Source organism: Pleurodeles waltl, chromosome 12, assembly GCF_031143425.1.
Source record: "Pleurodeles waltl isolate 20211129_DDA chromosome 12, aPleWal1.hap1.20221129, whole genome shotgun sequence".
Classification (NCBI taxonomy): domain Eukaryota; kingdom Metazoa; phylum Chordata; class Amphibia; order Caudata; family Salamandridae; genus Pleurodeles; species Pleurodeles waltl.
This window is the reverse complement of record NC_090451.1, coordinates 676,558,590-676,583,984: the sequence shown is the minus strand read 5'-3', so window position 1 is coordinate 676,583,984 and position 25,395 is coordinate 676,558,590. Positions and strand designations below refer to the sequence as shown.

The window sequence follows — 25,395 nt, the reverse complement described above, 5'->3', positions numbered from 1 at the left end:
AAGCTGTATTAACCTGCTTACAGAAGGGTTTTTATGATTTTAACCCTTCCATATATACTGTTTTCATATCAAAACTATGATCTTGGCTCCAGTGTCTCTCCAGTACTTATATTGCTGCTTTGTCCTGCTGGTTCAGGGGAGTATCATGGAGCTGACTGGGGCATCATTTTCTATTGGCCCATTTGCTCCAGAGCAGAGGAATTCCAATCATTGAATTGAAAACCTTTCAGTACAATCTCCTGCGCTCCACCACCCATTCCGGTTTCCTCAGACAAAGGTGTATTTAAATTAGCCTCTGTTAATAATGTTAAACAGTGAGACATCATACGTATTCTCTTTCCAGGAACTATGTAGCAACGTCTGTGGGTTCTGGCATATGCAAAAATCCATCCCCAAATGATCAATCCAACAGACTTGTCATGTTGTATCCGCCACCAGAAGACCAGATGAGGCAAGTATTCCATCCAACTGCTAACCCGCCTGGTGAGTTCATCCCTGTACTAAATGGCTCACTCTTGATCTCAATTATTTCTCTGCTCCTCAGCCCATCACAATCACAGCTCCTGTGGCCTACAAAAACATACTGCTCTTCTGAGTGACCTGGTTCAAATTCAATATGCCTCACTATAGCCTACTATAACATAGCATAGAATTCCACAGCAATCTCTGTTCTCTAAATCAACAGATAACACTCCAACATGTTTGCAGGTTAATTTGTAGTAATATTATACCAAATTATGTAATTGCTACATTAAAAATTACAATATAACAATCTGTGATAAAATCACAAGAAAGACCATCAAAAGTATATTTAATCACATTTGTTGACAGTACCTTTACTCATTAGATATTCTTTAGTGTTCATGTCATGTCTGAATACAATTATGTAACATTTTGGGAGAAATATGCAAAACAGTAAAGAGGCGCCTGAAGACAAAATGGCAAAGATCTCCATGGCCACCATGTACTTGCCACTGGTGCTCAGGTAGGCTGGAATAAAGGAGACCCAAACACAGAGAAAGGCAAGCATGCTGAAGGTGATGAATTTTGCCTCGTTGAAACTGTTGGGAAGTTTCCTGGCCAGAAAAGCCATTATAAAACTAATGGTGGCCAGAAGCCAAAGATATCCAAGCATACACCAAAAGGCAACTTGAGATCCCTCATTACACTCAATGATTATCTTTCCAACCTTGGTGTGGGTATTATGCTGTGAGAAAGGTGGAGAGAAAATTAACCAGGAGATGCAAAATAGAATTTGAACCAGAGTACCGACACTAGTGACTGTATAAGACACTTGAGATCCAACCCATTTTCTCAAACCACTGTGGGGCTTAGTAGCATTAAACGCAATGACAACCATGATGGTTTTGGCTAAGATGCAAGAAACACAAAGTGCAAAGGAAATGCCGAATGTTGACTGGCGAAGGAGACATTTTGCTGTACTTGGATGACCAATAAATGGCAGTGAGGAACAAAAACACATCATGAGAGCCAGAAGAAGAATGTAGCTAATTAATCGGTTATTAGCTTTGATGATCGGTGTGTTCCTATGCAAGATGAAGAGTGTGAGGATGACGGAAGAAATGATTAACAGCAGAATGACGATTATTGCTGAGAATGCTCCTACTGGTTCTTCATATGTCAGAAATTCTATTTCCTTTAGAAGACATCCATCTTGCTTTTTGTTGGGCCAATGATCTTGTGGGCATTTATGACACTTGATTGAATCTGTAAGATAGTGCAGAATGAGCTTTTGCAAAACGTGAAATATCTTTTCTCCAACACACATTTAATGCTTCCCTATGCTTCACTATTCTCCTAATCTCCTTACCAGTTTGGTTGGATATCTCTCCCTCAGGACAGGCAATGCAGTTAAAGCAGCATGTTGGCTCTCCTTCTCTTGTGTTTTTCCGAAATCCAGGCGGGCAGCTAGCACTACACACAGAGGCAGGAATCTAAAACAGAAAAATATTGTGCTTACTTTATCTAAAAAGACAACATTATGAAAAATTGATAACATTTGTGCTTTTCATTGCTTGACTATCATATGATTACAGACATAGGGAAACACAAGTAGGGTAGAAGGCAAGGAGTATAGGCATTGAGCCTTCAAGGGAACCTGTCGCCCTGCCTCCTATGACAATCCTCTTGTGTCAACATCAGTGTGAAGGCAGGCAGTACATACTATGTCAGGGATGAAAAGAAATCTCACCTTGAAGTTTTCAGAATTAAAAAATTTAAATCCACCATTTTTAGTAATGAGAAACCCTCCTATTTCCAGACCGCATGTTGTGGTCTGATTGTTGTATGATCATTCACAGATATACCCAAATTCACACTCAGAATATCGGCCTTGGGATTTACAAAATAAATCATGATTTGTAGCTGTTTTGAATTTGTAGAGAAAACTGCCCCATAGCTACTAGCAAGGGTTGCTCCCACTTACAACATGATAGGCAAGGTTTGTGCTTGCTGCCACCTGTGTAGGGGAGGGTTATGAAAGAGGCAGGTGCTTTTGAAGATGAAGTGGGCTGGCACAGGGACCTAGTGGAGCACAGTGATGTAATCATAATTCCTAAGACCCTTGGTCATGTGTGCACAGGTGCCTAGGATGCCCTCAAAGTATGTCAAAGTGGAATCAGGGAGGCCATGGAGCAGGTCACTGCCACCATGCAGATGTAAGACTATGACTGCAGTACTGAATACCATCTTGACAGCAGGTCATTGTGTCATCTACTGATAAATTTCTTATCACATTTCAACTTATTGTGTATCAATATTGCTTACTGACTATGGTTGCTAATGTTACAGAGGTTGATGTTCATGCCTTGTTTGTTGGTGTGCGTAGGGAGACCTGCAAGAATACCTCTACATTGTGTCACACACTTCCTTTACATTTCTCATTGGGCAAGAGAAGGGGACGGGTGATGCCGTCTTTGTACCGGAGGAGGGTAGATGAAGTGTAGCTGCATTGTTGTGTTGTCTCAGTTCTTGGAGGAATAATGTAACTTGGTTGATGCTTGTACATGCCAGCGTTGATGGATGTTGTCCCAGTCATATGCTCTATCCAAAAGTCAGGGATACAAGTTTTCTGTTTGTTTTTCATTCTGTGTGCTTGAAGAAGTTAGCATGTGTGTCTGAGATGTCAGGCTACTGCCGTGTGTGAGGGGTGAGTGAAAGTGTGACCCAGATCGAGTAGGGGGTTATGTTTAATGTACTGTATGGATGATGTGCTCTGTGTACTGATTATGTTCAAACTTTGCAGAAAGAATGTACCTTCACTGGATGGTTGTGTTTGTCTTCATGGGTGGTTGTTGTCATGAGTGTGTTTTATGTCCCACACATAGTGATAAAATGCAGCTTTTTGTATTTTCTTCTTCTGTCCTGTGTGGATAACTGACTTCCTAGTTCCATAACTTTTGAAAGGAAATTAAATTAATGCTATAGTAGGGTAAAGGTTCACATTACCAAAAACCAAGAAATTCACTGAAAAAAGCAAAGCTTAAAGTGATGTTATAGCTAGCTGTTGAAATAAAGTAGGAAGTAACATTTAAAAACTAAAAGAAAACACGGAAATTCACCAGTTATACTTTACCGAGTTTGTTATAACTTATGCCCTTACTGTGCACTGCCAATTATATCATATATTACATCACTTGACATTTAAATTACTGTCTTGATGAAATCACTGTTGACAACATTGATTACACCATTGATGAGATCATGGTCATAAATCGTAAGTAATTACTGTAAAGAAATGGCTCCCTGTTGCAGTTACCCCCCACTTTTTGCCTGATACTGATGCTGACTTGACCGAGAAGTGTGCTGGGACCCTGCTATCCAGGCCCCAGCACCAGTGTTCTTTCACCTAAAATGTACCATTGTCTCCACAATTGGCACAACCCTGGCACCCAGGTAAGTCCCTTGTAACTGGTACCCCTGGTAACAAGGGCCCTGCTGCCAGGGAAGGTCTCTAAGGGCTGCAGCATGTCTTATGCCACCCTAGGGACCCCTCACTCAGCACAGACACACTGCTTGCCAGCTTGTGTGTGCTGTTGGGGAGAAAATTAGTAAGTCGACATGGCACTCCCCTCAGGGTGCCATGCCAACCTCACACTGCCTGTGGCATAGGTAAGTCACCCCTCTAGCAGGCCTTACAGCCCTAAGGCAGGGTGCACTATACCACAGGTGAGGGCATATGTGCATGAGCACTATGCCCCTACAGTGTCTAAGCAAAACCTTAGACATTGTAAGTGCAGGGTAGCCATAAGAGTATATGGGCTGGGAGTCTGTCAAAAACGAACTCCACAGCTCCATAATGGCTACACTGAATACTGGGAAGTTTAGTATCAAACTTCTCAGAATAATAAACCCACACTGATGCCAGTGTTGGATTTATTAAAAAATGCACACAGAGGGCATCTTAGAGATACCCCCTGTATTTTACCCAATTGTTCAGTGCAGGACTGACTGGTCTGTGCCAGCCTGCTGCTGAGACGAGTTTCTGACCTCATGCGGTGAGAGCCTTTGTGCTCTCTGAGGACAGGAACAAAAGCCTGCTCTGGGTGGAGGTGCTTCACACCTCCCCCCTGCAGGAACTGTAACACCTAGCAGTGAGCTTCAAAGGCTCAAGCTTCGTGTTACAATGCCCCAGGGCACTCCAGCTAGTGGAGATGCCTGCCCCCTGGACCCAGCCCCCAGTTTTGGCGGCAAGTCCAGGAGAGATAATGAGAAAAACAAGGAGGAGTCACTGGCCAGTCAGGACAGCCCCTAAGGTGTCCTGAGCTGAGGTGACTCTGACTTTTAGAAATCCTCCATCTTGCAGATGGAGGATTCCCCCAATAGGATTAGGGATGTGACCCCCTCCCCTTGGGAGGAGGCACAAAGAGGGTGTACCCACCCTCAGGGCTAGTAGCCATTGGCTACTAACCCCCCAGACCTAAACACACCCTTAAATTTAGTATTTAAGGGCTCCCCTGAACCTAAGAATTTATATTCCTGCAACTACAAGAAGAAGGACTGCAAAGCTGAAAACCCCTGCAGAGGAAGAACAGAAGACACCAACTGCCTTGGCCCCAGACTCAACGGCCTGTCTCCTGCCTTCCAAAGAACCCTGCTCCAGCGACGCTTTCCAAGGGACCAGCGACCTCTGAATCCTCTGAGGACTGCCCCGCTTCGAAGAAGACAAGAAACTCCCGAGGACAGCGGCACTGCTCCAAAAGAACTGCAACTTTGTTACAAGGAGCAGATTTAAAGACCCCTGCAACTCCCCGCAAGAAGCGTGAGACTTGCAACACTGCACCCGGCGACCCCGACTCGACTGGTGGAGAACAAACAGCTCAGGGAGGACCCTCCGGCGACTCTACGACTGTGAGTAACCAAAGTTGTCCCCCCTGAGCCCCCACAGCGACGCCTGCAGAGGGAATCCCCAGGCTCCCCCTGACCGCGACTGTCTTAACTCCATTTCCCGACGGCTGGAAAAGACCCTGCACCCGCAGCCCCCAGCGCCTAAAGGAACGGAACTTTTGTGCAGGAGTGACCCCCAGGAGGCCCTCTCCCTTGCCTAGGTGGTGGCTACCCCGAGGAGCCCCCCCCCTTGCCTGCCTGCATCGCTGAAGAGACCTCTTGGTCTCCCATTGAAAATTGAAGGAAACCCGACGCTTGTTCCCACACTGCACCCGGCCGCCCCCGCGCTGCTGAGGGTGTACTTTCTGTGCTAACTTGTGTCCCCCCCGGTGCCCTACAAAACCCCCCTGGTCTGCCCTCCGAAGACGCGGGTACTTACCTGCAGGCAGACTGGAACCGGGGCACCCCCTTCTCTCCATTGAAGCCTATGTGTTTTGGGCACCTCTTTGACCTTTGCACCTGACCGGCCCTGAGCTGCTGGTGTGATAACTTTGGGGTTGCTCTGAACCCCCAACGGTGGGCTACCTTGGACCAAAAACTGAAACCTGTAAGTGACTTACTTACCTGTTAAAACTAACAATATCTTACCTCCCCCAGGAACTGTGAAAATTGCACTGTGTCCACTTTTAAAACAGCTTATTGTGTTTTATGTAAAAAGTATACATGCTAAAGTAATGATTCAAAGTTCCTAGAGTACTTACCTGCAATACCTTTCAAATGAGCTATTACATGTAAAATTTGAACCTGTGGTTCTTAAAATAAACTAAGAAAAGGTATTTTTCTATAACAAAACCTATTGACTGGTTTGTCTCTGAGTGTGTGTACCTCATTTATTGTCTATGTGTATGTACAACAAATGCTTAACACTACTCCTTGGATAAGCCTACTGCTCGACCACACTACCACAAAATAGAGCATTAGTATTATCTCTTTTTACCACTATTTTACCTCTAAGGGGAACCCTTGGACTCTGTGCATGCTATTCCTTACTTTGAAATAGCACATACAGAGCCAACTTCCTACATTGGTGGATCAGCGGTGGGGTACAAGACTTTGCATTTGCTGGACTACTCAGCCAATACCTGATCACACGACAAATTCCAAAAATTGTCATTAGAAATTGATTTTTGCAATTTGAAATTTTTCTAAATTCTTAAAAGTCCTGCTAGGGCCTTGTGTTAGTCCCTGTTTAGCATTTCTTTTAGTGTTTAAAAGTTTGTGAAAAGTTTGAATTAGATTCTAGAACTAGTTTTAGATTCTTAAAAAGTATTCCAACTTTTAGAAGCATAATGTCTAGTACAGATGTGAATGTGGTGGAACTCGACACCACACCTTACCTCCATCTTAAGATGAGGGAGCTAAGGTCACTCTGTAAAATAAAGAAAATAACAATGGGCCCCAGACCTTCCAAACTACAGCTCCAGGAGCTGTTGGCAGAGTTTAAAAAGGCCAACCCCTCTAAGGATGGCAACACAGAGGATGAAGATAGTGACTTGGAGGAAAAGTCCCCCCTACCAGTCCTATTTAGGGAGAACAGGGCCTCTCAAGCCCTGTCTCCAAACATAATAGTCAGAGATGCTGTTTCCCTCACAGGAGGGACCAACAACTCTGAAATCACTGAGGATAACTCCAGTGAAGAGGACATCCAGTTAGCCAGGATGGCCAAAAGATTGGCTTTGGAAAGACAGATCCTAGCCATAGAAAGGGAAAGACAAGAGATGGGCCTAGGACCCATCAATGGTGGCAGCAACATAACTAGGGTCAGAGATTCTCCTGACATGTTAAAAATCCCTAAAGGGATTGTGACTAAATATGAAGATGGTGATGACATCACCAAATGGTTCACAGCTTTTGAGAGGGCTTGTGCAACCAGAAAAGTAAGCAGATCTCACTGGGGTGCTCTCCTTTGGGAAATGTTCACTGGAAAGTGTAGGGATAGACTCCTCACACTCTCTGGAAAAGATGCAGAATCTTATGACCTCATGAAGGGAACCCTGATTGAGGGCTTTGGATTCTCCACTGAGGAGTATAGAATTAGATTCAGGGGGGCTCAAAAATCCTCGAGCCAGACCTGGGTTGATTTTGTAGACTACTCAGTGAAAACACTGGATGGTTGGGTAACTGGAAATGAAGTGCATGACTATGTTGGGCTTTATAATTTGTTTATGAAAGAACACATTTTAAGTAACTGCTTCAATGAAAAGTTGCATCAGTATCTGGTAGACCTAGGTCCAATTTCTCCCCAAGAATTGGGAAAGAAGGCAGACCACTGGGTCAAGACTAGGGTAACCAAAACTTCCACTGGGGGTGACCAAAAGAAAGGGGTTACAAAGCCTCCCCAGGAGAAAGTGGGTGACACTACAGGGAGTGCAGAATTATTAGGCAAGTTGTATTTTTGAGGATTAATTTTATTATTGAACAACAACCATGTTCTCAATGAACCCAAAAAACTCATTAATATCAAAGCTGAATATTTTTGGAAGTAGTTTTTAGTTTGTTTTTAGTTTTAGCTGTTAGGGGGATATCTGTGTGTGCAGGTGACTATTACTGTGCATAATTATTAGGCAACTTAACAAAAAAAAATATATACCCATTTCAATTATATATAATTACCAGTGAAACCAATATAACATCTCAACATTCACAAATATACATTTCTGACATTCAAAAACAAAACAAAAACAAATCAGTGACCAATATAGCCACCTTTCTTTGCAAGGACACTCAAAAGCCTGCCATCCATGGATTCTGTCAGTGTTTTGATCTGTTCACCATCAACATTGCGTGCAGCAGCAACCACAGCCTCCCAGACACTGTTCAGAGAGGTGTACTGTTTTCCCTCCTTGTAAATCTCACATTTGATGATGGACCACAGGTTCTCAATGGGGTTCAGATCAGGTGAACAAGGAGGCCATGTCATTAGATTTCCTTCTTTTATACCCTTTCTTGCCAGCCACGCTGTTGAGTACTTTGACGCGTGTGATGGAGCATTGTCCTGCATGAAAATCATGTTTTTCTTGAAGGATGCAGACTTCTTCCTGTACCACTGCTTGAAGAAGGTGTCTTCCAGGAACTGGCAGTAGGACTGGGAGTTGAGCTTGAACCCATCCTCAACCCGAAAAGGCCCCACAAGCTCATCTTTGATGATACCAGCCCAAACCAGTACTCCACCTCCACCTTGCTGGCGTCTGAGTCGGACTGGACCTCTCTGCCCTTTACCAATCCAGCCACGGGCCCATCCATCTGGCCCATCAAGACTCACTCTCATTTCATCAGTCCATAAAACCTTAGAAAAATCAGTCTTGAGATATTTCTTGGCCCAGTCTTGACGTTTCAGCTTGTGTGTCTTGTTCAGTGGTGGTCGTCTTTCAGCCTTTCTTACCTTGGCCATGTCTCTGAGTATTGCACACCTTGTGTTTTGGGCACTCCAGTGATGTTGCAGCTCTGAAATATGGCCAAACTGGTGGCAAGTGGCATCGTGGCAGCTGCACGCTTGACTTTTCTCAGTTCAAGGGCAGTTATTTTGCGCCTTGGTTTTTCCACACGCTTCTTGCGACCCTGTTGACTATTTTGAATGAAACGCTTGATTGTTCGATGATCACGCTTCAGAAGCTTTGCAATTTTAAGAGTGCTGCATCCCTCTGCAAGATATCTCACTATTTTTGACTTTTCTGAGCCTGTCAAGTCCTTCTTTTGACCCATTTTGCCAAAGGAAAGGAAGTTGCCTAATAATTATGCACACCTGATATAGGGTGTTGATGTCATTAGACCACACCCCTTCTCATTACAGAGATGCACATCACCTAATATGCTTAATTGGTAGTAGGCTTTCGAGCTTATACAGCTTGGAGTAAGACAACATGCATAAAGAGGATGATGTGGTCAAAATACTCATTTGCCTAATAATTCTGCACTCCCTGTAGAAACAAAGAAAAAGAGTCCTCTGTAGACCCCCAAAAACCAGAACAGGTGGGTGGGCCCCGAGACACAACCCAAAACAAAGGTGGGTACCAGGGTAAGAACTGGGATGCCACTAAGGCATGGTGCCATAACTGTAGACAGACAGGGCACCACACCAAGGACACTTCTTGTCCCAAAAACAAACCCCGTAGCAAAATCCCAGGGGTAACCAGTGTAGCCATTGGGGATGACTCCTCAGATGAGGAGGTCTTCATAGCCTTCAACTGGAAAATGGGCCCAACAGGTGAGTTGGAGATTCCAGAGGGAAGTAGACACTTCCACCACCTACAGGTGAATGGAATCCCAGCCACTGCCCTGAGAGACACTTGTGCCAGTCACACTATTGTGCATGACAGGCTGGTGTTCTCAAACCAGTACATCCCAGGTGAGATGGCCAGAGTAAGAGTTAGCCCAGACAGGGTCACTGATAGGCCTGTGGCTTTTGTGCCCATAGAAGTGGGTGGGACTTTTAGCTGGAGAAGGGTGGTAGTCAGTACAGACCTCCCCCTTGATTGTCTCCTTGGAAATGACTACCCAGAGGTTAGTCAGAGCCCAAGAGAGGAACTGGTCCAGTGCCAGTCCTCTCCCAAGGATTCTGGAGGTGCTGCCTCTGCAGTAACTGCAAGTAGGCCCCAGAAGAAAAAGAAAAGAAAACAGACTAGGAAAGGTGGGCAACCTTTAGCCAAGGTTCCAGCAAGCCAAGGAGATTCTGCTCCAGTAGGGGAGAACTCCAAAAGTGGCACTGGTACAGTCCAACCTGACCCACAGGAAGTCCTGGCTAGTCAGGCAACTGTTAAGCCTGAATGTGTGGTTCCTCAGCTAACAGAAGAAAGAGTGGAAGAAGGGTGTTTACTACAAGATGTGGTAACCCCCCACTCTAATACAGCAGACAGGCACCCTGAACCCAAAGAAGCCTGTAACTTAGCCCCTTCCCTTGTAGGTGAAGAGCTAAAGGTGTGGTTCTGGGCACTGACAGCTGTCAGTGGCCTCTGCTGGGTGTTAGCCTTTATGGCTGCACTATCCTTGGCATGGTGGTCTGACCCCATGCCAAATAGCAAATTAGGCCCCCTGACCCTGTTGGTCATGGTGGGGTTACTCCAGCTCTGGGTAACCTCTTTGGGTAAGCTAGGGGTGACCCTGGCTAAGATAAGATTAGCAGAGGTGGATACCTCTAACCCCAAAATAGAGAGAATGGGTGGAGACATTAAAGACACAGACAAGAGGCAATTCAGACTAGGTGCTATTACTGTGGAAGTGGATCAGTTCCCCAGAGGGAATGACCTGAGCAGGAGGATGTAAGGCAGAGTAGGCCCTGCAACAAACCAGCCTATTTCCTCTACTCTTCCTCGCCTGACAGACTAGGAAGACTCTCCCAGCTTTGGCTGAGTCTCCTGGCCTGTGGGCTGGGGGGGGCTTGTGTAAAGAAATGGCTCCCTGTTGCAGTTACCCCCCACTTTTTGCCTGATACTGATGCTTACTTGACTGAGAAGTGTGCTGGGACCCTGCTAACCAGGCCCCAGCACCAGTGTTCTTTCACCTAAAATGTACCATTGTCTCCACAATTGGCACAACCCTGGCACCCAGGTAAGTCCCTTGTAACTGGTACCCCTGGTACCAAGGGCCCTGATGCCAGGGAAGGTCTCTAAGGGCTGCAGCATGTCTTATGCCACCCTAGGGACCCCTCACTCAGCAGAGACACACTAATTGCCAGCTTGTGTGTGCTGTTGGGGAGAAAATGAGTAAGTCGACATGGCACTCCCCTCAGGGTGCCATGCCAACCTCACACTGCCTGTGGCATAGGTAAGTCACCCCTCTAGCAGGCCTTACAGCCCTAAGGCAGGGTGCACTATACCACAGGTGAGGGCATATGTGCATGAGCACTATGCCCCTACAGTGTCTAAGCAAAACCTTAGACATTGTAAGTGCAGGGTAGCCATAAGAGTATATGGGCTGGGAGTCTGTCAAAAACGAACTCCACAGCTCCATAATGGCTACACTGAATACTGGGAAGTTTAGTATCAAACTTCTCAGAATAATAAACCCACACTGATGCCAGTGTTGGATTTATTAAAAAATGCACACAGAGGGCATCTTAGAGATACCCCCTGTATTTTACCCAATTGTTCAGTGCAGGACTGACTGGTCTGTGCCAGCCTGCTGCTGAGACGAGTTTCTGACCTCATGCGGTGAGAGCCTTTGTGCTCTCTGAGGACAGGAACAAAAGCCTGCTCTGGGTGGAGGTGCTTCACACCTCCCCCCTGCAGGAACTGTAACACCTAGCAGTGAGCTTCAAAGGCTCAAGCTTCGTGTTACAATGCCCCAGGGCACTCCAGCTAGTGGAGATGCCTGCCCCCTGGACCCAGCCCCCAGTTTTGGCGGCAAGTCCAGGAGAGATAATGAGAAAAACAAGGAGGAGTCACTGGCCAGTCAGGACAGCCCCTAAGGTGTCCTGAGCTGAGGTGACTCTGACTTTTAGAAATCCTCCATCTTGCAGATGGAGGATTCCCCCAATAGGATTAGGGATGTGACCCCCTCCCCTTGGGAGGAGGCACAAAGAGGGTGTACCCACCCTCAGGGCTAGTAGCCATTGGCTACTAACCCCCCAGACCTAAACACGCCCTTAAATTTAGTATTTAAGGGCTCCCCTGAACCTAAGAATTTAGATTCCTGCAACTACAAGAAGAAGGACTGCAAAGCTGAAAACCCCTGCAGAGGAAGAACAGAAGACACCAACTGCCTTGGCCCCAGACTCACCGGCCTGTCTCCTGCCTTCCAAAGAACCCTGCTCCAGCGACGCTTTCCAAGGGACCAGCGACCTCTGAATCCTCTGAGGACTGCCCCGCTTCGAAGAAGACAAGAAACTCCCGAGGACAGCGGCACTGCTCCAAAAGAACTGCAACTTTGTTACAAGGAGCAGATTTAAAGACCCCTGCAACTCCCCGCAAGAAGCGTGATACTTGTAACACTGCACCCGGCGACCCCGACTCGACTGGTGGAGAACAAACAGCTCAGGGAGGACCCTCCCACGACTCTACGACTGTGAGTAACCAAAGTTGTCCCCCCTGAGCCCCCACAGCGACGCCTGCAGAGGGAATCCCCAGGCTCCCCCTGACCGCGACTGTCTTAACTCCATTTCCCGACGGCTGGAAAAGACCCTGCACCCGCAGCCCCCAGCGCCTAAAGGAACGGAACTTCTGTGCAGGAGTGACCCCCAGGAGGCCCTCTCCCTTGCCTAGGTGGTGGCTACCCCGAGGAGCCCCCCCCTTGCCTGCCTGCATCGCTGAAGAGACCTCTTGGTCTCCCATTGAAAATTGAAGGAAACCCGACGCTTGTTCCCACACTGCACCCGGCCGTCCCGCGCTGCTGAGGGTGTACTTTCTGTGCTAACTTGTGTCCCCCCCGGTGCCCTACAAAACCCCCCTGGTCTGCCCTCCGAAGACGCGGGTACTTACCTGCAGGCAGACTGGAACCGGGGCACCCCCTTCTCTCCATTGAAGCCTATGTGTTTTGGGCACCTCTTTGACCTTTGCACCTGACCGGCCCTGAGCTGCTGGTGTGATAACTTTGGGGTTGCTCTGAACCCCCAACGGTGGGCTACCTTGGACCAAAAACTCAAACCTGTAAGTGACTTACTTACCTGTTAAAACTAACAATATCTTACCTCCCCCAGGAACTGTGAAAATTGCAGTGTCCACTTTTAAAACAGCTTATTGTGTTTTATGTAAAAAGTATACATGCTAAAGTAATGATTCAAAGTTCCTAGAGTACTTACATGCAATACCTTTCAAATGAGCTATTACATGTAAAATTTGAACCTGTGGTTCTTAAAATAAACTAAGAAAAGATATTTTTCTATAACAAAACCTATTGACTGGATTTGTCTCTGAGTGTGTGTACCTCATTTATTGTCTATGTGTATGTACAACAAATGCTTAACACTACTCCTTGGATAAGCCTACTGCTCGACCACACTACCACAAAATAGAGCATTAGTATTATCTCTTTTTACCACTATTTTACCTCTAAGGGGAACCCTTGGACTCTGTGCATGCTATTCCTTACTTTGAAATAGTACATACAGAGCCAACTTCCTACAATTACTGAGTGTGAATATGTGGATTTATACCATGGATATAGTGGAAGCCCTAGAGGGAAGAGTGATGGGGCCTGTTTAAAGTCATATGGTGCACCATTTACAAACGACTAAAGTTTGGGTGCTAGTGTTCCTCCATGTTAAATAAGGTAAAGTCGGAGCGTGCCTGCTGTTGGTTGCAGAGATATGTTTCAAGGTAATTTGTAACTTAAAGCAAAGCCTATTCCAAATAATATGTCAGAAAAGCCAAAGCTTCTTTTAACAATAGATTATCAACCAGTGAACATCTGAGCACGTGCCCCAGTTAAATGGTTGTAATACAGTGTTGTAGACAAATTCTAAGTACTGAGTACAATTATGAGGTGTGGATGTTTATTCCAAGAGGTTTGTTATAGATTTTAGGCACTGCAGACTGTTGATTAATGTAGGGTGTCCCACTTAGAGCTGGTTTATCTCACATGGGCGTTGGAAGCATTGCACTAAGGTTGTATGCCTTTGTGGCCAACTCAGGAATATGTGCAGCATATTTTTGCAAACTATATAGGGCTGCCCATGCAGCCTGGCAGGAGGTGATTTTTTCAGTGGATAATGAATACCTGTGAACCTCTTGACCTAAAGTTGCAGGTGGTGTTAGGTCTTTCAGAAGGCAGTCCCATAAAGGTGAATAGAATTTTGGCCAAAGGTGTAGCATGTTGAATTACTTCTAGTCGCCAAGCCCTATAGGTTGCAAGCACAATGACCAGATAATGTAATCAGTGATGTCTCCAATTATGTCATTTGAGATGTCATCAGTGATCTCATCAATGACGTCATTTAACATGTCATGAGTAATAAAATGCATGAGGTCATTAGCAGTGCATGGAAGGGGTGCAGGTTCTAGTTATCATAGTAAACTAAAGCTGATAAATTTTAGTTTTTCTTGAGTTTTTTAATGCTGGTTTTTGCCATATTTTACCAACTAACTATAACATCACTTTAAACTTTTTTTTTCTATTAATTTTCCGAGTCTTTTTTAACATAAGCTAAGATCTTATTGCCATACCAAACAATTACATCACTTTAACCTTTGTTTTTTTCCAGTGAATTTCTGTTTCTTTTTTTTTTTTTACGTGCAGTAAAAACGTATTCCCATATCAAATTATAATGTCACTTAACCAATGTTAGTCATATTCAGCCGTATTCAGCCTCCGGCATCCACTGTTCATGCTTAACTTCCATCAGTAGGCAAGAAAATTTTGATTTTGTCTGTTAATTTCCATTGGAAACTTTGATATCTAATACAGAAAAATGGCTTGAAGGAATGACACCGATTTGCCAGAAAGTTAGAACTTTTCTCAGAAAGTCTGCTTTTGAGATCTGGGTTAAATCTGTTGAAGTGTTTTACAGAAATTAGCATTTACAAAGGTGCTTAGGTTGGTCCAAAGAGGTTAAAAAGTTCGGTATATTTAGGCGGTTGGACTCTCAGTAATACCACACTATCAAATATATAAAAAAAGGCCTTGTGATTACATGAGGAAGCTTTGTCTCCAGTCAACCATTTCAGTACCACAGGACTGGCCCCAGTACTGTGGTAATGAGCGATCTGATGGGCTGGCTGCAACTGAGAGTAAAATGTTACGGCTGGCATTGCACGCCGGGGTCAGTTGTACCCGATGACTTGAAAAGTATTTTGAAAAAAGGATATAAGGGGACAGGATAGGTACTCTCTGACCCCAAGGCACCTGTGGGGAAGACCAAGAGGTACCTACCCTCCCCCAGCCAAAATGATAAACAAATTGGACCACGGATATGGAAATACTCCTGTATGACTCAGAAAGGCCCTCCCATTAGGTACTGCTTTACTTGGACAGGAGCCTCTGCTCAACATTCACCCCATTCTACTGCACTACCAGTGTCTTCAGGGAAGCTTACACAGTACAGCTGAGTGCTACTATGGATATGAAGTTTGAGCAGCAGGTACTACAGGAGTACTCTAGTACCCCAACATTTTTTAAATTAGAGTTGGGCAACCACGAGTGCAGGGCGTTGGCAGGGAATTGTTCACCCATGAGGGCTTGGGTGCTGGGCCTCAGCAGATGGAATAATTAAGATCTAACTGTCTTTAAATGAGGTGCATGACCTGAAAGTTTGGCACCCCATAACATCCCCCAGCCTCTAAATCAGGTTCCAGGTTTCTCTTGTGGGATCTTGTTGGACATCCATATTTACAGCATGCCAAGTTTTGCTACCGTCAATGCAGTCAAGAACCATCAATTCTGCTTGTTCTGAGGAACATCTGTCTCCAGGATTTCATTCAAAGCATTCCATATGCTTGACAAGAATTGTTGTAGGTTTTCTCATTTATACACAACATGCACTAAATCTGTGTTACAGTTGAAACACCTGCAACATGCTGCCATGGGGCACAAACCTGTTACCCTCAGCTTTTTGGGAGACCATTTTGTAGTATTGTAAATAGTGCCACTGGGACCACGTTATACCTGGCTGAAGAACCCTAACTAGGGCTAAAACAGCCCTAGGTTGATTGTGTGCCAGTTCAGGGATGACCTGGCCTGGCAGTCCACGCTGGGCTGTTTTCATTAGAAACATGGTCAAGACTGATTTGCATATAGCTGACTCCAATCTGAGATAGCATAGTGGATGAAAAATGATGGACTGGGATGTGTCCTGGGCTCACAACTAACGTACAGTCTTACAAATGTACCAACACAACCCATTGATTTATCTAAATCCAAAATTCTCAAATGCATTTGAACTTGGAGAGCATACAAGACAGTGGTCAGGATTATGCAGGGTTATTGTGGACAGGAACTGCACTGAAGGAACTGCTGCCCTGCTGTGCTGGACCCTTAGCCCGGGGAGAGAGAACTGAATATGCAACTTCATCTTGAACACAGAGCTACCAGAATGACTCCAAGGGCTAGCCTGCTGGCCTCCTGATCTGATCCGTGGGGACATAAAAGGCTCCCCAATTTCCTGCACCAGCACTTGGAACCAGCTGAAGAAGGTTCCTGATTCCCAAGTGGTGCATCTCAGGTCTTGGACCATTAGTGTGTCTAAGTGAGATGAAATCAAGTTTAGGTTTTTGGCATTGAGACATTGCTACTCACACCGTGATTCAGCCCAAATCTACAACAGCCTGACTCTTCACGCTGCAGCACTGATCAATCTGTGGACCACCAATGCGAAGCTCCAACAAAGCCAATCCTCGATGCCTGGCCCACGCTTTGCGCTATGCTGGCAGCCTCCCACAACAGTCTCCCTGCTCCTCGCCGCCCCTTCCACCACAAACAGGTCTCCTGGCATGGATTTTGAAAAGGTAAACATTCACAGGCCTTGGCCTGAACTTATGACTTTGACGCAGTCCAGCGCAGCTACAGTTGGCGTTTTGTGCTTTGTGCTATTTGGCCCTAAATATTTAAAAATTCATAGCTAGGGTTCTTCCGATTTTTGTCATTTTGGGCTTGTTTTATTTTACTAAATGTTACTCTTTTTTTCTAAATTTGTGTGGGATTTTATTGGTCTTGTGTTTGAAATGTTACATAAATACTTCACACATTGACTCTAAGTTAAGCCAGACTGCTCTGGCTCTGTGCCAAGCTACTAGAGCAGTGGTTCCCAACCTGTGGTCCGGGGACCCCTGGGGGTCCGCGAAGCCTTTTCAGGGGGTCCGCGAGAGCCTAAAAAATTGAAAAATATTGACAAATATTGACAAATTAGGTCCCCAGCTTCCAGTAATGACTCAGACGGGGGTCCCCGGATTCCCATGATGATTCAGTGGGGGTCCCTGGGTTCCATTAATGTTAAAGTGGGGGTCCACAGAAATCAAAAGGTTGGGAACCACTGTACTAGAGGGTTGACCACAGAATAATTTAGGGCAGGCTTGTGCCTCACCCAGACAAGGATAGTGGTTGCTGCTTGATCAGGGCTCACACCCCAGTCAACCAACAACCCAATTTCATACAGGTGTGTTTAAAGTAATATGGTACAATGTTGGCTTTTGTGCTTTGACTGTTGTTTTAGGCTTGCCTGTGACTGCCTCCACAAATAGGAGTTGCAGGGTAGATTTCAAGTTTAACTTACTTGAGTTCACAGGCACAGTCTTCTACTGGCTACGTTTAATAGGTCTTGTCTCATGATACCGTCAGCACTTTCACCAGCATTATAAACTTGCAACCCCTGGTTGAAGGCAGAGTTGTTTCTTTTATACTTAATCCCATTCCACATAGTTTCCAAAGTGGCAAACTTTATATACCTAATACCGTCACTCTCATGAGCTTGGTGGAAGTTCGCCCCACTATGTGAACTGGACTTTTGAAGAGCAGGATCTATTCCCAATTTTACCTTCAGATGACCCTTATGTATTCTCTGTGTCCGTCATGTCTTTAGTGACTCACCTCATGGCCTGCCTTAATCCTTCCTCCAAGTGTACATCATTCAGATTTAGTAAATATAAATATAAATATATAGATAATATAATATGCAGCCAGCCCATCAGATTATGGTCTGACAAAAATCTAGGTTTACATTCTATTGTAGCCCCTTTGGATTAGACTATGCAAAATAAAAAAATAGTCCAGACGTACTAATTTCGCATGTGGGGCAGAATAATACGTATAGCCAGGGTCTGGAGACATAATGTTCTCCTAGACATCAATTGAGCCATGATCCAACACCAGTCTTCTTAAGGCCTTCCATACTTTAGGTTTCCGTCCTTTATATTGACTCTGCGTACCCGTAATATTATTGCCAACTTCTATATGAATATTTAAATCACCGCTTATTATCAATGGTAATGGCCACCCAGTTAATTCCACATTTAAAATATCTAAAACCTCGGCCTCATCAAGAATTGAGCCATAGATAGTACAGAGAGTAAATTTGTGTGCACCCACTGAGCATTCCACAGGAGCCCACCGCCCATCACTGCTTGCGTGTGAACGACTAATATGAAAACTACCAATTCTGGCTAATATCACCACACACCGTATTGCCACCTTCTGCAGAGTGCAAATTAAGGGTGCTAAGCCAAGTTCCTTTAACACCTCCCGTCTGTCCCACGGAATGTGTGTCTCTTGCAGGCAGTATAAATCTGCTTGAATGAGTTTAAGGCCGGCTGCCACTTTTCTCCTTTTTTGGGGGTTATTAAGACCACAGATATTTACAGTACATATCCTTAATCTACCTGCCATTCTTCCTTACATGAATGTACATCTTGTTTTAATATCGCCACATCTCCACTGTTCCTTCCTCCACTAAAACCTGGACACTGTCTTTGCTCAAATCTCTCCTTGATCCTCTCTAACGACCTCCAGTATGTCTTTACTTGGTTATCCTGTATATTATTGGCTGTCAGAGCTTCCCCCCAACTCCCCTCACCCAACCCCCCCATCCTCCACCCCGAGCCTTTGCCACCCTACCCTCCTACACCCTCCCCCACCTCCCTCCCCTTCCTACCCTCCCCCAATACCCTTACACCCTGCTCCTGGAAAGTGTGGGACCCCACTGTCCCTAGTGATGGATACATGACCGCTCTGCCTGCCCCGTCCTTATCTATTTACATATCATATATTGAAGTCTCATCAGTCTCATTGCAATCACCATAATACCCTATTCCCCAATACCATATTTTCAAAGTTTGGTTCTTATCGTTGGAGAGGGGGGGGAGGAAAGAAGAAGCCAGCTAGACTAACGCCCCAGTTCCTCCCTTTTCTCGTTCCCTTCCCCATTCTCCTCTCTTCCCCATTCTCCTCTCTTCCCCCCCTTCCAACTCTCCCCCCTCCGCCTGATTCCCCTATCAAACACCCAGACCACCCAGGAAATCCCTTACTTTAGCCTCAGACGTAAAATACTGAATTTTACTGCCCATTACCACCTTTAACTTAGCAGGATTTATCAAAAAGGCCTGTGCGCCTTTATTTTGCAGAAGTTGAATTAATTGGCGAAGCCTCCATCTTTTTTCAACTGTCGTATGGCAGAAATGCGGCCTCACGAAAAAATCACACCCCTTGGCCTTACATCTGGAGTTGGGTCGGGCAAGGTCGTAGACAGCCTGTCTCGCCTGAAAATTTAGGAGAGAGATTAACATTGCCCTTCGCCTACCGCTTTCTTCTGTAGAAGATATACATGCCCTATTAAAGGGAAACCGGTGAGCTCTTTGAATTTCTCTCTCCCATTCCCATTGATGCAAGTCCGGAAAAGCCTCTTTAAACAGAGCAACCATGAACCCTTGAGGGTCAGACCCTTCAACTCCTTCAGGTATACCCAGTACTCGTAAATTATTGCGTCTCAGTCTATCCTCTAAATCTGTCAATTTCCACTGAGTGTCTTCAAGTTGTTTCTCCATGGTTTCCTGAGTTGCTCTCTGAGAACCAATATCATCTTCCAAACAAGAGATCCGAGTTTCTGCCTCCTCCATACGTGCAATAAATCCGAACATGTTTTGGCTACCCGACGGATTTGAGTTTGCATCTTACGACAGGCTAGTTGAGTTCTGCGACTCTTAATCTTTGACTCTTCTCGATGCTCCATAATACTTTGATAGATAGTTTCTAACGAAACAGGATTATATTGCTTCTCAATATTATCGTGCAAAGTCAAGTCTCCCTAGGAATAATCCCATTGAAGACCCTTGGTATCCTGGGGTTTCGGTAAATGTTTAACAGAGCCTGAATGTTCACTCCTCTTCCTCTGTTTCTTCCTTACAGTGGCACTTTTGCCACTCTCAGGTAACTCTTTATCCAAAGCTAAGGAGGATATTTCAGAGTCTGGCTCAGGGGATTTTTTATCTGCCTCAAAGTCCGATTGCGCATTACTTGACCAACTTGAGTGATCCGATAGAGAGAAAAATGTATCACTCTGTACCACTTCCTTGTCTCGGGATGTGGCTAGGCATACCGCTTCCATTTTGTCATGATTAACTGGGCCCACATTGCCCTGGTTTACCAAGTCCTCTGCTAGGCTACCTCCGTCACTGCTGGGGGACCGTTGTTGAACAATTTCTAATTGTGGTAATGCCATATCATCTCAGCGATTGTTCATTAAATCCACCGGATGTTTCTGGGAGATTATGTCACAGGAGTTCCTTAATTGTGACATGTCTAATTTATCATCTATGGATCCCCCCACTCCTTCCTGCACGGGGGTCCTATCCCGGTTCCAGACTCAGTGAGCACAGGCTGTTCACACACCAATAACGAAGCAATCATTCCTGTTTCCCCCAGCACTCCCTCCCTACGTTTTTCAAAGAATCTGTCCATCAAGGTATTTTTAGGTTTATTGCTCGTCTTTTCCCCAGAACCACACTTTACCTCATTTGCGGTCCCCTGCCGGGTGGTTGTGCTGATCCTCTGCGGTTTTCCGCGTCCCGCAGAAAGCGCTGCTTTCACTCCTTTCGGCGGCATTCGTCTCACGCTGGCCCTCCAGCAGGTATGTACGCCGCAACAATGTAACCAGTGAAACAGGCGTTGGAGAAAACAAAGTATCCTCGCGGCTCCCGAGGATCGTGTCTGAAAGGTTTTCTCCTTGCCGAAATCCGCGCACATTCCGTGATCTCGTGGGGTACTAAGCACGGGGAAAATCTTTACATCCAAACGGGAGCAGGCTGAAGCGGACACTCACGGCCGGATCACACGGCCACCATCTTGCTTTCCTTAAAGATCCCATCGTAGCCTTCTGGCGACGACAGGGAATACGGAGTGTTGGGGATATAAATGGAAATTTAGGTTGTAAATTCTTTATGGAGCTGCAATTACAATATGGCTTACCTAGAACCAATTTTTTTAAGTTTTTGTAAATACGGGATTTTCTTTATCGTCACAGGCATGATATGTTGTTTATGGATAAGATTGCATTAGTAGAGGCCATTAGTCGGGGGATAAGATTGGTATGATATATGCAATATTAGTCGATTTTCAACAAGGTGATATGGTACAGCAGAATGAAAAATGGGTTAAACGGGTGGGTAAGGCGGGGGAGTGGGTGGGTCAATCTTTAGAAATGGCAGATAGAACCTTTCTCTCAGCCAATTTGAAAACACAACATTATAAAACATTGTTTGATTTATATTATACACCAGCAAAGCTGAAAAAATTGGGAAAATCAGATGGGTATTGTAATCGTTGTAGAGATGAGGAGGCAGAGATAGTGCACATGCTTTTTTTTATGCCCCAAGTTGAGAGTATTGCTTCTTGAAGTAGAGGTATTCCTCAGTAAGATCACGGGATGTAACGTGAAGTTGTCCGCTATACTGGTATTATTAGGAGTTATTGATTTAACGGGAGAAACAGAACCGGCATTGGAGGGAATGAGACTTTTTTTGTATGTCGCAATGGCTATATTTCGGCTCTGTATTACCGCGGACTGGATTAAAGAAGAACCCCCCATGTTTGAGGTATGGCGATCGAGACTACGTGCAACTCACAACATTGAACTGAGTTTATATAAACTTAAAGGACAAAAGAAGAGACAGAGGGGGGAACGAATCTGGGCACCTCTGACCAAATGGCTGGAAAACCAACGTATAGAGTAGAGGTTGTCTGATAACTGAGGGACTCTTGTTTCTTCTTTTTCCTTGTTTCTTTATAGTGTCTCTTCTTAAATGTATTTGCTTCTTTTTCGCTATGTCAGAAAAAATATTAATAATAATAATAAAAAAGTAATCAGATGATTATTGATTTATGACTAATCTAACTAATTTCAGTTTGTACCTTTGCTAATCAGCTAATAAACCTTCGTGGTTTGGAACTCAATTATGCTCTGTCACACTTGTGGGGCAAAATGTGCTTCACTGATATTGATATACTTTTGAAGGGTTGATGTTAAGCCTAAATTCAATCCAAATATCCATCCACTTTAGGACAGCTAGGATTTGGAATTTGCACTAAAGCTTTGTGTGGTGCAAACCCCATCCTTTTGCTCCAACAATATCGACCACAGTAAGCAGGCTTCTGTGGAGCTCTTCAGAAGCCCAGCCAGTGTCTGTGAAGCCCTGGTCAAAATGGAAGGGAGTGTGCCACTTCCTCTCCTAAGCACAAAAGATTGCCCCCTTCAGAAGACGACAGCCCTTTGTCAGTTTGGTGTAACATAGAATTATTTGTTCCCATCAAAAGGGTGCAAATGATGTTATAAAAATCAATTCAGAGTCCCCTGCCAATGTGAAGTGCTGCAGACCTGCCTTGTGACTCATAGCATTCAAAAGGGATTGCAGTGTTCTGTATTTGCAGGAAGTTGTACAAATGGGTTTGTTTCTATTACCTAAATGCTCTCAACCCAATTTAACCACAACTCCTCCTGTATCATTTACACAGGATGTAAACCCATCCCAAACCATTGAGTGAAACCTTTCTTGCAAAGCCTTTATTGAGAACCATAATGAACTCTTTTGTAGAAAGACCTGATTTTACACCAGAAAGCAGGGGTAAACAACTTTGTTAAATGAATGATATACATATATTCTCTTACATTTTGATCTGCATCCGTAAGAAACTGCCAAAAAAGTTGTATTAGCAGACAGTCTTGCTAGAAGACCCATTGGACCACCTACATTATTCTGTGCATTAGCAGAGATATTACGTTAACCACACAAGTTGTGTTGTTTAATAAGATGTGAGAGTTGCTGAAAATGTTCCTACCTGAGTGTCCATTGAAACCCATTGAAGGGCACCAGCATCAATGACCAGGCTCCGCTGTAGGGTGGTAGTGGAGCCATAGCTACCCACTCTTGTTTGTTGGAGGAGACCTTCTGCATCCAGTTGCCAGTTTATCACATCATATTGTGCAGGGGGATTTCCTCTCTCATCGAAATATTGCCTTGCACCATCAATGGTTTGGATTTGAACACTCTTAATGTAGTGAAGGACCTGGAAGAACACAGCGAAAGTCATGGGTCATGGACCCCCTTTGAAATGTTGAAGGAAAGGGGCATTTACAGAGTGTGATTCATTGTTTTTATGGGTAAAGTTCTGTGAAAACACTATGCTTATGACTTTAAAGTTTAATGGACCTATCAGCATGGATTGATTCCAAATAAAAGGCATATTGTGACAATGTACATTATCAGAGTGTATGACAGTGACAAGAGGATGTACCTGCCTTAGACCAACAGATGGGTTTCTACTAGACCTTCAAATGTCTACATTATTTATTTATTTTAATGAGGTTATTTATAAACTGCAAATATACCACACTCGAACATTGCAAACATTTTTCTTCTGATATGATCCAAAATGAACTTTGAAAGGTGCTAGTTCATTAGATACAAATCGGGTATCTTTGCCATGCTAAAACTGCACTAATAGTAATACCATGTGATTATTTGAAATCCTATGAAGAAAGAAAAAACAAACATATTGGCAATTAAAAAAAAAAAATCAGGTGCATACTCAACGTCATGCACATGATCAAATATGAAGTTGTTACTGCCGAAGACAGTCAACTGCTTATTTTTCCTTCTCCCTCCAGTCTTCCAATCTTAGTCTGAAAGTTCACCTATGGTAATATTCTAATAGTATATTTCCATTCCCTTTATTCCTTTATTTATTTTAGGTTCAATTTACAATATTTAAAATAATAAAAATAAAAAAAAACCTGTCATCACCCCTCATTATATATCAACAATTGTGTGATACCTTGTAAGAGTTAATTTAATGTCCATAACTTTTGCCATGTTTTAGATAGCAGACTTAAATGCAGGATAAAAGTTCAACATTAAGTAGAATATCATTCACACTCATTGGTTTACAGGAAAAGATTGTGATCTACAACAACTTTAATGTGTTGTTCAGGTTAGTGTCTGATATGCTTGAGACATGGTACAGTTTGTGAATGATTTCTTCTAGAAGTAGCCTTAATTCTTCATCCTTCAAAGAGTTTTGTTTCACCCAATGGAATATACAAGTCATCCCTCCTTAGTTCATTGGAAGAAAACGCTACCATTCAAGATAAATTCCCTTTGGACACTTACATGAAAAAATTTCTTACCTGCCAGGGTTGGAAATTTAAAACATCAGCACATGTTCCATGAATAAATGGGCCTTTACCGAGCTTGCAGGCATTTAGTCCATGAAGAGCATATGCAGTCACATAGACAGCACTGAAGACATTGTATGATATTTCTAAATGTTTTACATCACTGTAGCTGTTCTGGAAGCCCTTAAATGTCTCAGCACCTGTGCACATTTGAGTTTGGTTGCCAGATGACCTCATGGGTGATCTTTCGTCCAACATTTTGCAGCCAAACACTCTTTCCCAGAACCCTTTAATGAAGACATCATCTGGAGTCTTTGATGGATGGACATTGTTCAGATGCTCAGAAAAGCCTGGTATCTCCCCACTGTGGACTGCAAAGCCAATGGTACCAGCAAGAATTCCATAGTACTTCTTCTTGGAAAGGAGAGAAGATGTTGACCAAGCTTCGCTGGCAATCCAGACCTTCCCTGTTACATTCTGCCTCAATAACTCATCCACAATATGAACAAAATTGGCATCATTTGAGAAAACCACAATGACGTTTGCAGTTGAATGTTTCATCACTTGGGCAATATGGAATGCATTCTTGTTTGCTACATTTGTGACAATGCTCTCAGAGAAGGCAATGCACACCCCACTTTGTGCAAGTTCTGCCTGGAGTATCTCGGCACCGTGTTGCCCATAGTCATTATTTGCAGCCAGAATACCCACCCAGGTCCATCCAAAGTGCATCACCAACTGGGCCAGTCCACGTGATTGTGCATCATCACTGGGGATAGTGCGGAAAAATGAAGGGAATTGGTTTCGGTCACTGAGAAGTGGACTTGTGGAAAAATAACTTATCTGTCTTATGGAAATGAAGAGAAATTAGTTTGCAGGCATTAAACTTCCACTTTTGCAGTACCTTTTTGAATAGATGACAATGTATTGATATCTTGCATTTAATGATTACTGACTTCGTGTTAGTA

General features: G+C 44.3%; 1 protein-coding gene across 1 annotated transcript in view; it reads right to left on the bottom strand.

Moving 5' to 3' along the window:
* Positions 1-811: 811 nt before the first annotated feature.
* LOC138267222 (extracellular calcium-sensing receptor-like) overlaps positions 812-25,395 on the bottom strand; it is a 63,015-nt gene continuing 38,431 nt past the window's right edge. Inside the window, exons 3-6 of the mRNA XM_069216078.1 lie at positions 24,440-25,270; positions 23,092-23,319; positions 1,832-1,955; positions 812-1,728 (exon numbers count right to left, since the gene is read on the bottom strand). Of these exons, the coding sequence (XP_069072179.1) occupies positions 812-1,728; positions 1,832-1,955; positions 23,092-23,319; positions 24,440-25,270 (2,100 nt within the window). The remainder of the gene's footprint in view (positions 1,729-1,831; positions 1,956-23,091; positions 23,320-24,439; positions 25,271-25,395) is intronic.